The sequence below is a fragment of the Dermacentor albipictus genome, chromosome 2, assembly GCF_038994185.2.
Source record: "Dermacentor albipictus isolate Rhodes 1998 colony chromosome 2, USDA_Dalb.pri_finalv2, whole genome shotgun sequence".
Taxonomy (NCBI): Eukaryota; Metazoa; Arthropoda; class Arachnida; order Ixodida; family Ixodidae; genus Dermacentor; species Dermacentor albipictus.
This window is the reverse complement of record NC_091822.1, coordinates 202,749,080-202,767,159: the sequence shown is the minus strand read 5'-3', so window position 1 is coordinate 202,767,159 and position 18,080 is coordinate 202,749,080. Positions and strand designations below refer to the sequence as shown.

General features: G+C 43.8%; 1 protein-coding gene across 1 annotated transcript in view; it reads right to left on the bottom strand.

Moving 5' to 3' along the window:
* Window positions 1–499: 499 nt before the first annotated feature.
* The window catches only part of Ack-like (activated Cdc42 kinase-like), a 240,229-nt gene continuing 222,648 nt past the window's right edge, over window positions 500–18,080 (bottom strand). The window contains exon 17 of the mRNA XM_070534618.1: window positions 500–4,692. Within this exon, the coding sequence (XP_070390719.1) occupies window positions 4,462–4,692 (231 nt within the window). The 3' untranslated portion in view covers window positions 500–4,461. The remainder of the gene's footprint in view (window positions 4,693–18,080) is intronic.

The following is an 18,080-nucleotide window of genomic DNA, read 5'->3' as shown; positions in this document are numbered from 1 at the left end:
GTAGAATTTAAAAATCGAAGTACCTCCAAGCAACAAGAAAGAACATTACTTTGATTCTGTCCAGCTACGTGGCATTCACATATTTTTAAACTCTGGCTAGTTAGCTGGGACACCCTGTATATACAACAGCTTCCTGGTAGGTACTTTCAGGCTATTTTAGATCGATTTTTCTTCGCCGGACACTTTTATTATGTTCAGTTTCAGTTTATTATTCTTTAAATACAGCAAATAGGTAAGAGACGATATGCAGACGAGGGTCCCAAAGTCAAAGACTGCAATGGGACCTTTGCACATACTTAAATAAGGTGAATTTTGTAACCCTTGGCAGCATGTTCGTATGCAAGTCTGTAGACACCCTGTTTATTCTGAAGCTGTCTATTAATTCTAAAAACATTTTTCCAATGGCGGAAAAAGATTTTACTGTACATACAAAATTAGCCTATGAATACTAACAATGTTGTGTGAATAGATACTTGCTTTGATAACACAGAAACATGCATTCATCAAACATTTTATTGACAGCATGCAATGCTAAGTAGAACTGTTACAGAGTTTCTGCGTACAGCAGCAAAATAGCATTCAGATCATTCCAGACACTTGTACATTTGCGAATTACACAAAAACCCTGTCTTGTCTCAAGGTTTTTAGTTACAAGCTAAATTAGTTTAAAATTTAACAGAAGAACACTGGTAGCTAAACAATTTCAATACCAAATAGGGACAGATGCTTCCGTTAGTAATTTCAATGAAATATCTCCATTGTAGCGCCGCACTTAAACTTGCAGTATAGAACCAGGGGAATATTATTTTTAGGTGCAAAGTGAGATGGGAAAAAAACACACCACTGAGATTCTTAAAAGCCGGATGAGGAAGCATAAGCAAGCCAAAATATTTTCCGCATGATTAGCAATCATACATAGACAGGTTGAAAGCATGTTCTGCATTTGAACCCACATGGTTTTCATGGTTTCTCAGAAGGGCAACTCGCACAACGTCAAAAAACACACTTGCATATGTATGGAAGGCATGCTAAACATACAGCTGCCAAGATTTCACTTCAGCGGTCAAACAAAGCTGGTGTGTAACACAGGAATGCAAGTTTAGTTGTTCAGCTTGCTTCTGTTGCAGTGTAAAAGGTTAGCATATAAAGCTATTAATAATTGGCACCTCCAGAAGCTTAGACAGATAAAAGACGTTTCAAAAGATGAAGTTATTACCAATCAGTCAATGAAGGTTGCCTGAATATAGCTGCTTGTCAATTACGAAATAGTACTAGGAGTTTGTCCATGACAAAACAGGACCTATAAGCAAACAGCCAAGCACAAGGACTATGTATGTGGCAGCTACACTGCATGGCTAACTTTGGGAAATAAATTCTGCAATGACATGCAGCCTGCCACAACACTCCTCACTGAACACACAGGTTCAAGCATACATCGAACATATACAAACTTGCACAAGGCAAACCTAACACTTAGAAAAGCCTACTTATAAATATATTTACACTAACGGGCTCTTTTCCTTGGCAGCACTAACAGAGAAAATAAAGCACTGCCTATTGCTCTAAGAAAGCTAGGTTGAAATCAGTGTTGAGAACTTTAAGACACTTCAAGTGCTCATGCTTCACTGGTTCACTATCAGGAGCACAAAACTAAAACCTACTTATGACGAAAGCTACACATTTTTATATCTGTACGGAAAACATAAAACATTTCCTGTGGTGTGCAAACGCCACAGAGAAGCATACTTTACAATTGGTTTTCTGCCAGCACCCTTGGCAACATGCATGTGCAAAGGAGGATTCGAATGAAGCTGTGTGTTGAGGAAATGAAACAAAACAGGCAACTTTGAAATGAGAACCAATTATATATGACGAGGATGGCACATGCTTAGCAAGGAAGATCTTAAATTCTACAATATGCTTAAGCAGTGAAGAACATGCACAATGAGTAGATACTGTGTCTGACTTAAAATACTTACTACCTGCATTCTCTTTTTTAACATTTAGAAATGAGCTCAATCATGCATCTGTTATCTAAATCATAGATGGCCTTGTTAAAAAGTGCACAGACTGTGCTTGGCACAAACAAAACAGTTTCTATCTGAGGCACTGAGGTCTATGAAAAAAGAAATTAGATGCAGAAGAGAAAGCTTGCAGCCACGCAACACTATACAGCACAACAAACAAGCTCAGTAAGGCCAGACATGAGAAAGGTAATTTTTTGACAAGCTTTTATGGCATTTATAGGTTCATAGGCCTAACTACTGGACTCATTACTGTACACTTGCAGTAAAGTTAATATCACTGCAACAAAGTACAAAAAGAAATTAAGATCTTGCAGTGCTTGGAAAACCAGTTATGATAGACAGTCATGTGAATTGCGATTTATGTAACTACGGTACTGCTAGGCAAGTAGCATGCATTTGATGCTCATATATATATGTATATTTGGTAAGCCACAAACACTTGCCAGTTTTTTAAATGTATTTTAGAGACTATTTACTATGTGGTGCCATAATACATTGCACTGCAAACACAGATGCACTTAAGTAGGTGCAATTCCACAGTAGCTACGCAATGCTTTTTTTTTGTGACAATTTTGTGCGCAAGTTGATCATAGTCATAGCATGCCTGTATAGTAAGTCTCTGAATGGCATAAAGAGAAGAGTGGAGGAAAAGTAAAAAAATGCACATTATCAGCTGAGATATAGAATTCTTCTGTGCATACAGGAGATTCCTAAATACGCACTTGGTGCAGCAATTCATAGAGCTGCTTGAATTTGTGAATGTCCCGCACTTGATGTATTTTTCAATAGTAGCACGCATCAGTGGCAGTATGTCAGCATAAACCTCCATGCTGACTAGGATGTGTGTGCAATGCATATGCCTCAACTTTTTCCCAGAACTAACATTTCTAATGGTTCTGTTTTTTTTTTGTGGCTCACTACATGCACGATGTGAAAAAGCAAACAGTTAACTGCTTTTGATTATCCCTTTTACTGAAGCAACATGGGCAATTCTTTTAAGCAATAATAACCCATCTGTACTGCACCAAAACCAGACTACAGATTCCTTCAATAGCTAGTTGCTTTGCACCTGTTTCACAGCCAATTTACTTCTTCACAAATTTCTCTTATCGCATATACAATGCCTAGAGCACTTATTTGTGCAGAGCTGTTAACTAAAGAACACTTGCCATACTCAGGGCCCAAGTAAGTAAAGCTTACAGTATAAGGAAAACACGCTCTTGTTTTGAAGCACATGTTAGACACAAAACATTTGCCGCTACAACTGCACACAGAAAATAAAAATTGCATGAGAGCGTCACCACATTCTAAAGGCACCTTTTTCACTGCTTTCCTAAAGTGCAAAGCAGACAGTTATGACACTGTTCAGGCAGGCACACACACACATCAGCCTGCCTACCATCTGCTACAGAAGACAACCACAATGTAGTAGGCACAAAGAACACTGTGAAACATTTATAGCCACAGGCAGTAGTACTTAAATGCTCGAGAATCTACAAACAACATACAAAAGCACAAGGCACCCGTGCCAGCTATCTAAGCTGGCTCCACAGATGTAATGAAAAACTAACGTAAAACCAGGACACTTACCATTTATGAACTTCACAGGTTTCACTACACAGGCTTCCATGAAAAATCTAGCAGCAGCTCAGATGTGAAAGATGACAAGCATAAAAGGCAGCAGCACATGGTACTGCTCAATATATAAGAACACTATGGTGAACTGCATGACTTAAATCAGTGTCTTTTGTTTCCCTGTTTGATTACTACGTTCTTTATTATGCTACGTGCAAACAATGGGAGTAGTGGCATTTGTGGCCCATTCTGTCTGCTCACCAGGCATGATGCGATACTGTGGACTCGACCCTGTAAATGGCCTGCACTCACTCATGCTATCAGTGTCACCCGAGCCGAGAAGGGTGAGCACAATGTTCACAAAACCGTTCCTTGTAGTATGCATGCTAAAATGTATTTCAAGCTGCAGTTTTCTTTCTGTAGTAAAAGGAATACAACTGATTAGTTCTACTTTTTCCATTACTTCACTTAGATGGATCCACACAAGCAAAATTAGAGGCCAATATTTCCAAAATCAGTGACAAATATGGCATTGTTCAACAGCTAAGCATCCACCCATTTGCATTTTCTGCTACTACTGCCTTCTTCCTAGGTCTTTACAATGGCTAAATATACTTCTGGTAAAATTGTATGGCGTTTTGTGTTCATAATTAATTCATGAATCCTGCAGCTAACAGTAGAACAGAGGTGCTATTCTGCTATGTAAGTTGTGGTAGTGAATAATAATGTATGGAGTGTGCTTCACTAATGAAATTCATCATTTGGGGCTACTAGTTTATGCAGCAGAATATGTGTGCACCCATACATACTCCCTTCTTCCCCCACAGCTCTCAAGTAAATTCACTACCAGATTCAAACATCACACTTCGGTGGTGTCATCCAAGGTGCTTGCCTGTGTAGCTCTGAGGAGGTTGGTGGCCTGCAAGACATTCCAACCACTCTGCTCCAGGGCGTGGGAGCAAGCATCAGCTGGGAAAGTCAAGCCATGCCGCTGCTGCAGCTGCTGCTGAAGCCGCAGCCACTTGATTCCTTTGTGCACATCCCAGTCCACTTCATTTAGGGCCACAAGGCACTCCTCTACGCCAACATGCTGTGTACGAGAAACAGAATGGTTACTGAACCTAGAAGCAAGGCTGCCCTATCTTTCCTCCAAAACCCAGATCAGCTGGTGTGGCTTCACCTTACAAGACAAAGTGATTACAGGAAGCTTGAAGGGATCAGCAATGGTGAAATGACAGAAGCCTCTGCCTGGAGCCAACATTTTGGCAAAATGACTTCTCCAGGTTTCTTTTCTGGCATTGCAGTGATTTCAAACAACAGTACAGAATACTCTTAGGTATGTAAGTGAAATCAATGTGAAAAGTGCCAGCAACACAAAAAGAGGGACATGGGACAAATGCTGTTCCAACTAGTCCAGCTGTCTACCTTACAGGGGTGGGACTCCAGCACCAATTGCCCCACGCTGCGCCAGATCACCTTCGGCATGTGCGCTCCGGAAGTGGTTGTGATCAGTGAGGGGATTTGTTCTTGGAAAAAGAGTGCAGCTGTTCACATTCCACACACCACGCAACGGCGCCTCCTATACAGTTTCTCATGATTTTTGAACTTATAACAATGGACCTTTTGGTGATCCTGGCAAGTGGCCGGTATGCACGTAGCCACTTCTGGCTGTTGTCGCTGCTGTTGGAATGGCCAGGGCGGCTCTATTGAAAGTGTACTAGAATATGGTTCAGTGGGCCAAACAGCATGGCACTCCCTAGCCGAGGTGCAAAACAATGAAAAGTAAGCTGAGGGCACTGTGAGTGAACTAGAACCTTTTTTACCCGTTTTTTTCCTCACATCCGGTGCTTCATTATCTTGTCACTGTGGCCTCTGGTTTTGCTCTTGTACCATTGGCATGAATAGAAATGCTTACCGTAATGAACACTTTTTATGTGTAATCACAGTAAACGACCAATTTTGTGGACATGCCCGATAATTCGGACATCTTCACGGAGCTGCCACATACCCCATAGAGTGAATGTATAAGAACATCTAAAATTTTGAAAATTTTGGATGGAAAAAAGTTTGTCGTCTGAATTTTCAGACTTTTTCACTGTGACTGCAGGTCTGAAACAGCATTAATCAAAGCCACTACCATTTGGATCATATCAGAGCCTCGAGCCAGCACTTTCGCACGTCAATTCGCTGGCAGCCACCACCATGGGAACGCTAGGCCTAGCTGCTGCAGACCTTTGCTGCCAAGCTTCACACTGTCCGGTGGCATTATTTTCATTGAAAGAATTTGCCGCTGTCATCAGTTTCACCGACTCCACCTTTGTAATCCTCACCAATGGCTTCGAAGCGTACAAAGCATGCCATGTTGCATATGCCACTTCTTGAAAGTCAGCTTCGCCGCAATACAGAAATATACGCGGTCAAGCATACAAAATGTATTGCGGTGAAGCATACCGAAAGTGTCAAGGGGCAACTGTCACGGTACATGGTATGTATCCCTTAATTATACACACAGGCATCCGCCATCTCCTGTTGAAGTATGAGCTACGATATGCATAAATGTACTGGCAGGGCTTCAGAGCTATTTCAGGCATGCCTGTGACAATTTGAACTTTTGGGGAAATAAAGCGCATGCATTCATCTTTTTTTAAAAATGTTTTCGCGGCCCTTAGGGAGTCCAAAAAAATTTGACATTAACTGGTAGCTAATTTTTAAGCATGGAGGCATGGAGTAGTGCCATGTGTACGTTTCAAAGTCTGAATTAAGCCACTGTTACAAATGTTCTCTGTTTCACCCAAAATGAAAGCGAAATAATGCATTGAAGTAGTCTTGAAATGGTTTGCATTTGAATTTATGCTGCTAGTGCCTCCATGTGATTATTTCCTGCGTAGAGTGAAACCACCTCATAAAACCATACCTAGAAAGAGAATGATGATGTATGTGTCTATATGGTAGTTAAACAAAATGGAGCTAACTAGAACAGATTCTTTCCTATCTGTATTCACCAATATGTATTGTCAGCAAAATTTTGGCTTCAAGCTTAGTCTGAGCCTTATGCCACCTTTGTCAATTGGATAAGTAGAGGCGTGAGATCATGCTAGCGAGTTATTACTTAAGAAAGGTGTTCTACTTTGTTATTTCTTATTCACATTTAATTTGTTTGTGATGGTACATCTGCTTACATACAGAGGTGTAGCTGTAATTACATTATGGAAATGAGGTACTGGTCAAAGCTTTGATTTCGTGGAATGCAAAAGAACCCTGCATTAGGGAGGCGGTGTTGCAGAAAGTTCAGTAGGCGAGTGTCTCTGTCCCCAGGGCTGGTATAACTTAAAACTATTTTAAACTGTTTTTGGGCCCATATGGGAAAGGGCATGCCACAAAAAGCATGCCACTCACAATTACGCTGCACTAGCATAAAGATTTTGTAATCGAATTACTCCCAGCAAGTCAAGAATTACATTATATCACCGGCTTTGCCATCCGACAGTGCTGAACCGTGATAATTAACCGAAAATGATGCCAGCTGTTCACTAGTAAGCTTTGGTTTGGGGTCCGAATCGTTTTATTCCGTGAAAGTCTATTTCTGAAGGTCCACCGCATATCCAACATGTGGACCTGGCATTTTCAACCAGTTTCCAAGAGTTTCCCTTTTGCTTCTCTTGTAAAATCCAGGCAAGGGGCGCTGCCAGTGTCACTGCGCAGTTATAGAATGTCACTCCCACAGCGTCGTCCCGCGTGGCTGCATCGCGAGAAAAGGGTCATGCTCAAAACTATGCTTCACTCACAATTCAATTTAGTGATGAGGACTCGAGTTATGATTCTGAAGATGACAGCAAAGCAGATTCAAGCTCAGACAGTGACAATGTTTTGAGTCAGCATGAGACATCTGCAGCTGTTCACTGGCCAGTTTCCTTTACGGCCTTAAGCAGTCTCCTTTCTGTGCGCACTTATCTGCCAATCTTTTTGCACGACCCGAAAGCTCTACTGATTATCTTCAGCTTGCATACTTCGCTTGGCTATAATTTGCTGCCATCGGCAGCAAAAAAACTTCCGTTCACGCCAAGAAGGCTGCCCATAGCACATCTCAGCCCAGCACTACAGATCTGCGCAAGACAGTTTACTTCTATTCTTCTTTCTAGGTACTTCTTTCTACTCTTACTTACTTCTTTCTTACTTCTTTCTACTAGACTTTCTACTCTTCTCTGCAGAGGTGATAAAGACAATCTGCAAAAATGCAAACAGATATACTTGGATGCATAATCTTGTAGTAGTTGCCCACCTACGCTGAGAGCAAATGACCCTGGAAGAGGCGCATGACTCTAGACGAACTGGTGAAGTACGTTCCCTGGTCTTCTCATCGAACCATCCTCAGAAGATGCCAAAAAAGGCGGAACGGCAAAATGTGTTACGAGGACTGCAAAGTTGAACAAAAACCAGACGTTTTCTGGGAAAAGTGCAGAGTGCACCTATGCTTCACGATATCTAGAAACTTCTTCACCACATGGCATGAGCAATGAACCGGTCCTGGTTTCTCTTTTGTATCCGAAGAATGGCGGTCTACTGAGCATTTATTTTTTCAGACACTATTTCTGGGTTATTTGTCTTTGAAATGTGTATTTTGAATTTCCTTTGATATTGCTGTTTTTGTAAATATCACGTTTTTTTACTCTTCTTTTCCTCAACTGGCAGCAAAAATGGAACTGCCTAGAATTTTTGTTTTACCTAATAAATTTTTTTGTTTGGCAACACATGTTCTTGGAAAGAGCATTCCATTATGCACAATACCCTACGCTATGCTGCAATGTGTGCTGGAATATTATTTGCGGTGGTAAATAATTTTTTACGAGACCTATAAAAAACTACCATTTTCTCGCGCTAATGAAAGAGTTAAAACTATCTCCGCAAGAAAGATTATTGAGTACAGAAAGAGCAGATCTTCAGAAGCTAAATTATAATGAAAGAGCTATGAAAAAAAATTCATGTTTATAGGCACTGCCCATAATAACACTACACATTCAGCCCCTACAATGATATCTCTCACTCAGTTGGCAGCAGTGTACAGGCCGCGCGATCATCTACTAAAGGTATCTGCTTTTGCAGTGACAACGAAAGATGCCATATCTCAAGCTGCAGCTGATCTAGGGAACCAAGTGTATCTCGGACTGAGACTGTGCTGTCACGAAGCTAGCGCCTAGAGCGCTGCAAGAAGCACTCTCTGTTCAGAGCATGCCGACTGATTGGTGTGACTAGCATCGATCAACCAATCGGCGTGGGCCAGCTGTCGCCCTGGGTCTTTAAAAGCGGACGCACCCTCATCTGACCTCTTAGTTGGCAGCAGTGCGCAGGCTGCGCGATCATCTACTAAAGGTATCTGCTTTTGCAGGTAAGCACCTGCGGGGAGCAAATTCTTGTTTTTCTTGTGCGCTACACACTGCTGCCACACCTCTTACAGTTCCTAAATTTTGTTGTTCAATTTGTCATTCTTTTTTTTCTTCTATAATGCCACATGTTATATGGTTGCCAGGCGATGAGAACGACGCTGAAGTAGCGCGCGAGTGGAAAAACAGAGACGACAACGACATCGCGTTGACTGCTCTGATAAAGTGCTTTCATACGTCCTCTATGCTGGCTTTCCTGTCTCCTACTAGGCTGTGACAATATGTCTAAGGATTTCGCAAACGCTTTTGATGGTTTTAAGCGTTAAATGAGATTAGAACTTCGTTCTGTGAGAGAGAGCACGAAATTCTGCAGCGACACTTGCGATGAGACGAAGAAGATCACCTCTGAGGTTAAGGCACTGAGGAAGGAAGTCAGCGAACTTGCTAGGTGTAATGAAGGTTTGAGGAGCGAGAACAAGTGGTTGACACGACAAGTTGAAGAGCTACAGCAGTACATGAGGCTCAACAATTTGTAAGTAAAGGGTGTCAAGGCGAATGTAGAGCCTGTTGATGTAATAAAACAAATTGGTGAAGTTGTTGGCGAACCAGTCAGTGAATTAGACATCAATACATGTCACCGCATTCCCACTCGGAACTCGGACAAGATGAACATTATAGTTCGTTTTGTTCACCGAGAAAAAAGGAACATGCTCCTTTCTAAGGCAAGGAAACAGAGACTTAATAACGGTATGCTTGGTTCTTCGGATGGAGGGCTTGTCTATATTAATGAGCGTCTATCTCAGTTTAATAAGCAGTTGTTAGGTGCCGCCATTGCACGTAAGAAATTAGTGTCATGGATATAGGTCTGGACTATAGGGGGTAAGGTGTTCACACGTCAAAGTGAACTGGCTGACACTCTGAGGATCACTCGATCATGGTGATCTGGAAAAAATGACTAGGTAAGGTCCATTTCCTAAGATGGACTGTCGCAGTGCCATGAACTGCGAGCTAACTTGTGCTGGCTATAATGTTGAAGATTTCAGAACGAAGCTCGGCTCTCTAGAGAAAGGGCTCAGTGCTATTCATTTTAATGCTCGAAGTATCAAGCACAAGGGTGACCATCTGAACTTGCTTTTTGCATCCATAAAGCATAAATTTGATTTTTTTTGTGTTTACAGAAACATGGCTAACATCCCCTGAGGATCATCCCCACTTTGACAATTATACTTATAATGGATTATTAAGCCTTCACTGCAAGGGTGGTGGTCTCGCTGTGTATGTGAATAAATTGTACAAACATTCTGTAATAGATGAATTTTGCGTAATAGATTCTAATGTGGTATGCATTACTGTATCTACTAAAAATGTAGTGGTCGTTGCAATATAGAGACCTCTCACCGGTAACAAACGGGTTTCTGTGACTTCCTAGAAAATTTACTGGTGTATTTGACTTCTACCGGATGCGTATTTATTATTATGGGTGACATAAATATTAAGTTATTGCTGAACGATTCATGTGCAACGCAATTCAATAATACCGTTGCATCCTTTGCCTGCTGGAATTGCATATCTTTACCCACAAGGGTAGCTGTTGAAACAAGTAGTCTAACTAGACATACGTATTACAAATCTGATGTCTAATAACATTCTCTCTGGTGCCCTGTCCCATGACATCAGCGATCATTTGCCAATCTTTTGCTTCCTGCCTGTCATGCACGACATAGATGTGAAGGTCCCATGGTTATACAGAGTAATTAATGCTAACACGATGAGTATGTTCAAAACATTAGTTGAATGTTCCCATTGGTATAATGTGTACAATACAACTGATGTAAACAAAGCATATAATGCATTTGACTACGTCAAACACATTTAATAAACAGTTTCTTTGGCGCTACAACAATGCCTTTCCACTAAAAGAAACTAAAACTTGCAAAAAGTTTAAAAAGCTTTGGATGACTCAGGAACTATACAAAAAAATTAAAACGAAAAACCATTTGTACCACAAGTTTATTAAGAGCTGTGATGCCAACAGCCTCATTGAATTTAAAAAAATAGAGAAATGAACTTAAGCAGGATGTTAAAGTAACTAAATCTACTTACTATATTGATCGGTTTACCAAAGTACATTCTGAAAGTAGGAAAGTTTGGCATGAAATTACCTTTTAACTAATAAATGTAATCCAGACCCACCCCTTACTATTATGACAGTCAATGGTGAACTTACAGGCTCTGATCTCGCAACCACTTTCAATTGTTTTTTCATTAATTTAGCAAATTCTATATGTACTTTGGTGACCATGTCAGTGGCGGATGCACTTTCTAATCTAATCACTCCCTTAAAAAATTCTATTGCGCTTATGCCAACTACTACTCATGAAATAGCTTCATTAATACATAAGGTAAAAAGTCATGTTTCACCAGGGCATGATGGTATACTAGCAGTACCTTTGAAGCATGTATATTCTTTAATATCTGACGTCCTGCGTTCCATCGCAAATCGTATGTTAGAAAGCGGAGTGTACCCAGATCAGCTGAAGATAGCAAGTGTATGTCCAGTTCGTCTTTTCTTAGGCTTCTGAAAGGCATTCGATTGCGTTCATCACAACACCCTGCTACGCAAGCTTAACAGTTATGGCATATGTGGTATTGCATCTGACTTGCTAAAAAGCTATTTAAATAACAGATTGCAGTATATTCAAGTTAATGACGTACCCTCAGAGAAATTGGCAATTCAGCATGGTGTTCCTCAAGGATCAATATTAGGACCATTATTGTTCTTAGTATACGTAAATGATATTGTTACAGTGAAGTGAAAGAAGAAGTTGAATTGGACTAGAGAAAGATGAAGTCTGGCAGTTGCCTAAACGCCATATCCATCATCTGTAAATATACGGTATTTTACTCTTGTGGGCCTGCTTTCTTCCCGCAACATTTTGGTGGAAGGTGCGGGGTACAACCACGGAACTTCGCAGCGGACGTCATCTACCTGCTGCCACAATGGAAAATCAACCGACACAAGTGACAACGCCTCGGCAGTCCGTGCCAACGGTCATCCTCACTCACCCACGGGACCCGGGAACATTTTGTGGCACGGACAACGCCGACGTCGAGGACTGGCTTACGATGTACGAGCGGGTGTGCGACAACAACAGGTGGGATCCTACAATGATGCTTGCAAACGTAATATTTTATATGAGGGGAACTGCGAAGCAATGGTATGACACACATGAAGCTGACCTAACGAGCTGGGATGTCTGCAAAGAAAAAATGCGAGACCTGTTTGGCAGACCTGTCGGTCGTCAGCTGGCAGCAAAAAAAGAACTTGCGTGCTGCGCTCAGACGTCCACAGAATCCTATGTCGTGTACATACAGGATGTGCTGGCCCTCTGCTGCAAGGCTGATGACAACATGACGGAGGCAGACAAGATTGGCCATATATTGAAAGGTATTGCAGACGATGCGTTCAATCTCTTGATGTGTAAGGATTGTGCCACTGTGGATGCAATTATTAAGGAGTGCCGGCGCTTCGAACAAGCGAAGGGCCGCCGCGTCACTCAAACTTTCGACCAATTGCCCAATACCGCCGCGACATCTTCTTGCGAAGACCCGCCGCGGTTCGTTCAGCCCACAGGATCGGAAGAAATAACGCGCATCGTTCGCCGTGAGCTTGAGGCCATGGCCCCGGCTCCAGTTCGTTCAGACTGTCGGGAAAGCGTACCCGCTACCTCCCTTATACAAGCGGTCGTTCGGGAGGAAATAGCAAATTTGGGCATTCCATCTCTCTGCTCGGTCCGCCAAACAAACACCTACCAAATTTCTCCGACCGCTCGCTCCCAGACGCAAAGCTTTCCACCACTCCGTCGCAACCCAGCTGACTGGCGCACAGCGGATGATAAACCCATCTGTTTTAATTGTTCCGGCATTGGACACATCGCCCGTGATTGCCGCAACCACTGGTCGTCGTCTCCTCGGTGGTCGTCTCCGAGCCACTACCGCCAAGTACCAGACACTCATACTTTCTCGCCCTATACGCTGACTAGGAACATCAACGCCGACAGTGCTCCACCAAGATCCAGCCGCTCCCCGTCTCCGCAAGGTCGTAGGTCCCGTTCACCTCTCGTTCACCGCTCTTCGTCCCCTTCTGCAACCGGTCGCTTCGCTTCGGGAAACTAGGCGGTGCAGCTCCCGGAGGTGAAGCTGCAACTCCGACCCGGCCCACAAATCCTCTGTTGACCCTGCCTACATGTGGAAACCTTCTGGACATTGAAGTTGATGGCGTTCCTGTTAGATCTCTCGTCGATACAGGAGCGCAGCTTTCAGTTATGAGCGCTGCTCTCCGCCGAAGGCTCAAAAAGGTTCTGAGCCCCGCCGTACCGTGCACCGTGCGAGTCACCGATGGGAGTACGTCACCAGTCCTAGGAATGTGCACAGCATGTGTGACCATTGGGGGCCATTATACCGTTGTTCTCTTTATCGTCCTTGAACACTGTCCACACGACCTAATTCTCGGCCTCGACTTCCTTTCGAAACACTCTGCCCAAATCGATTGCTCCGCAGGTGTTGTACAGTTGGATCTGCTGCTTCCTGCCGACGCAACCACTTGTGCTCCACACCGCTTATGTTCTGCTGAATTTGCAAGACTGTCTCCACAGGCGGCTACAAATGTCCTCCTGACGCCCTGTCCTCCCGTACCTGATGGCGAGTACGTCGTGTCGCCGCTTACTGACGTGGTTTTGTCGCGTAATATTGCCCTACCGAGCACCTTAATTCGGATCCGCGAAAACTGCGCTCGCGTGCCCATCCTCAATTTTGGGTTTTCGTCACATGTGTTGCCACACGGTATCGCTGTAGCGCATATCGCTCCTTTGGAAAAATTTCAGATTTCTTTTTTGACCTCTGAATCCTTCCTCAGTACGAACGGACCTTTGTCATTCACTCCTTCGTGCTCGACGCCTGCGGACGATGTTTCTAAGATGATCGCCCCCGACCTTCCTTCCGAGCAAACAACAGCTCTTCGTCACCTCCTGTCATCTTATCGGGACATCTTTGATTTGGACGACCGTCCACTTGGCCAGACATCTGTTGTCACGCATCGCATCAACACCGGTGACGCCAGCCCCATTCATCGGTGGCCATATCGTGTCTCGGCAACAGAAAGGGCCATCATACAGAAAGAGGTAGACAGGATGATGGACAAGGACATCATTGAACCTTCCAGTAACCCGTGGTCATCACCAGTTGTCTTAGTAAAGAAAAAAGACAACTCGTGGCGCTTCTGCGTTGACTACCGTCACCTCAACCGGATAACAAAGAAGGATGTTTATCCCCTGCCCCGCATTGATGACGCTCTTGACTGCCTTCACGGATCCAAATACTTTTCATCAATTGACCTCCGCTCCGGCTATTGGCAGATTAGCATCGATGAGATGGACCGCAAGAAAACCGTCTTCGTCACACCGGATGGTCTGTACCAATTTAAAGTCATGCCCTTTGGCTTATGCAATGCGCCAGCTATATTCGAGCGCATGATGGACTCTCTCTTGCGCGGCTTGAGGTGGTCTACATGCCTGTGTTACCTCGACGATGTGATTGTGTTTTCGCCGAACTTTGAGAGCCACCTGCGGCGCCTCACAACCATACTCTCCGTGTTTCGCAGGGCTGGCCTTCAGCTAAACTCCTCCAAGTTCCATTTCGGTTGCCGTGAAATTAACATGCTTGGTCATCTCGTAAACGCCGCCGGAATCCAACCTGATCCAGAGAAAGTTCACGCCGTGCGAAATTTTCCTGTACCTTGTTCAACGAACAATGTCTGTAGTTTTCTGGGCTTATGCTCTTATTTCTGGCGATTTGTGAAGAATTTTGCCGACATCGCTCACCCTCTCACTGACCTTCTTAAGAAAGACGCCTCTTTCTCTTGGGGACCACTACAGGAGAAAGCCTTCTCTGCCCTGATTGAGCGGCTTACAACTTCCCTGATTCTCTCACACTTTGATCCTTCTGCGCCCACCGAAGTACGAACTGACGCGAGTGGTCATGGCATCGGCGCTGTCCTCGCTCAGCGTCAACAGGGCCAAGACCGTGTCATCGCTTACGCTAGCCGCCTTCTTTCCACGCCCGAGCGAAATTACTCCATTACTGAGAGAGAATGTCTCGCGCTCGTATGGGCGGTCGCGAATTTCGACCGTACCTTTTCGGTCGGAGCTTCTGCGTTGTGACCGATCATCACGCCCTCTGCTGGCTCTCCTCTTTGAAGGACCCAACTGGACGGCTTGCACGTTGGGCATTGCGCCTACAAGAATATACATTTTCTATAATATATAAGTCAGGGCGCCTGCATAAAGACGCTGACTGCCTGTCCCGCAATCCCGTGGATCAACCGGACGATACCGATGCAGACTCAGACATCAGTGTTCTGTCCCTCTCCGGCTTGCTCCATATTGGCGACGAGCAACGCCAAGATCCCGTTCTTCGAACACTTATGGAACGCCTCAGCTCCTCGCCCAATGACCCGTCCCTTCGGATGTTCACCTTGCGCGATGGAACTTTATACCGTCGCAGCGTTCGTCCTGACGGCCCGGAGCTCCTCCTAGTCATCCCCAAGCACCTTCGACTCGCCGTGCTCCAGCAACTTCATGACGCTCCTACTGCTGGCCATCTGGGCGTCACTCGTACTTACGACCACCTGCGGCGCCGCTTCTTCTGGCCCGGCATTTATCGCTCTGTGCGTCGTTATGTCGCTTCTTGCGACCTCTGTCAGCGCCAGAAGACGCCTGCTATGCCTCCCGCTGGTTTGCTTCAACCAATTGATATACCTACAGAGCCCTTCTTTCGTGTGGGCCTCGACCTCCTTGGCCCGTTTCCAATTTCCATCAAAGGAAACAAATGGATTGCTGTAGCAACCGATTATGCCACTAGATATGCCATCGCGCGAGCGCTGCCAACCAGATGCGCTACAGATGTCGCCGACTTCTTACTAAAAGACGTCATCCTGCACCACGGCACCCCTCGCCAGTTGCTGACGGATCGCGGCCGCTACTTTCTATCGAAGGTCGTCGATGATCTGCTCCGCTCCTGTTCTACAGAACATCAGATTGCTACCGCGTACCACCCTCAAACGAACGGCCTCACCGAGCGACTAAACCGTACACTCACTGAAATGCTCGCCATGTATGTTTCCAACGATCACTGCGACTGGGACGTTGCTTTACCATACGTCACTTTTGCATACAACTCGTCCCGTCACGACACTGCCGGATTTTCACCATTTTTCCTTTTGTATGGCCGAGACCCCACCTTGCCTTTTGACACGTTGCTACCTTCCGCAGTACAGTCACCTAGCACTGGTTACGCTCGCGATGCTATTGACTTAGCCGCCCAGGCCCGAGATGTCGCCCGTCATCGCCTCAAAGTCTCGCAAGCTTCTCAAAAGCGACGCTACGACCTTCGGCACCGAGACCAGCATTTTTCACCTGGTTCCCTTGTCCTTCTCTCGACGCCTTGACGTCGCGTCGGCTTGTCGGAAAAACTATTGTCCCGTTTTTCTGGCCCATACCAGATCTTGCGCCAACTGTCCGACGTGACATACGAGATCGCCCCAGTCGGTCAGCCTTCAGTGCCCCCCAACGTAACCAGCGATGTTGTTCACGTCACCAGGCTCAAGCCCTATGTCCCCCCATTAAGCGAGGCTGTATAACTTGCACCAGGATGGAGCTACCCCGCCGGGAGGGTGATGTTACGGTGAAGTGAAAGAAGAAGTTGAATTGGACTAGAGAAAGACGAAGTCTGGCAGTTGCCTAAACGCCATATCCATCATCTGTAAATATACGTTATTTTACTCTTGTGGGCCTGCTTTCTTCCCGCAACAATATTGCTAGCATATTCGAATCGCCTTATCTGGTCATGCACATTGACGATACGAATATATTTTTTTCATCCCACTCCTTGTCCCAAATGGAGGCTATGGCAAATGCATATTTAAGAAAGCTACTTAACTGGTTGTTGACCAATAGGATTAGCCTTAATTTATCAAAGACTTCATTATTTTTCATCCTATTATTACAGTAGAAAGTATGACTCTGAAAATTTTCTACGAGCATACTGAATTGCTTTAAAGAGAGTTTCAAACCAGAAATTTCTTGGTGTTTGGTTCAATGCATCTTTCTTGGAATTTTTCACACCACCAAATTAATGTCTGAGCTAAGTAAGACAGCCGCTCGTTTGTATAACATATCTCAGATTCTCACGTAATAAATATTTAAGTAATATTTCTCACGGTAATACTGTCGTTTGATGCAATGTATTTTGTTCACTATCATACCATGTTAATATTTATTTCTGTGTTGCTCACTGCTCTATCGACTGTTTTGGGAAACTGTGATCTTGTCAGGCTTTACCACCTTTTGTCGCAGTTCCCTCTTTCATCTTTGAAGGAAAAGAAACCTCAAGCTCGAACCTCATTTGTTGCTCCCCTGGTTAAAGATATCCATGTATTACGCACTTCTGTACCCAAGGTTATCATACTGTATCCTTGTTTGGGGAACTACGACGTCCAGCAATTACCTTAAACTAATTTCAATTCAGAAATGTGCTTTGCATGCTATTAAGGAGTTTCATGGCAGACCTTCAAATTTACCTACGTCACCGCTATTTCTGAAACGTGGCATCCTTAAAGTAAAAGAACTATATAATTTCTGTCTATTTAAGTACATCCATCATCATAAATTGTTCTTTTCGTGTTCAGATAATTCCAGCAGCCAATGTGCTTTTTGGACAAAACGTAAGCTTGTTCCAATCACACGCACCAATTATGGCAAGCAAGCACTAAGCTACCAAATTCCCACAGCAATACATCAATTTCCCTTTGAAACTGAATATTACCTTCCACAAGAACATTGTAAATCTACAATTAAAAGATACCTATTGGAACAAACAGAATGAGATATTTATTTAGTCGACAGACTTTGTATTTATTTGTATTTATTTTACTACCTTTCAAATGTTTTTTCTATAACGCACATGTTGTTAGATTTGTGATATTATTTCTGTGTTTTAGGATTGACATTTTTATGTCTGTAAAAAAATTATGTATCTTTTTACT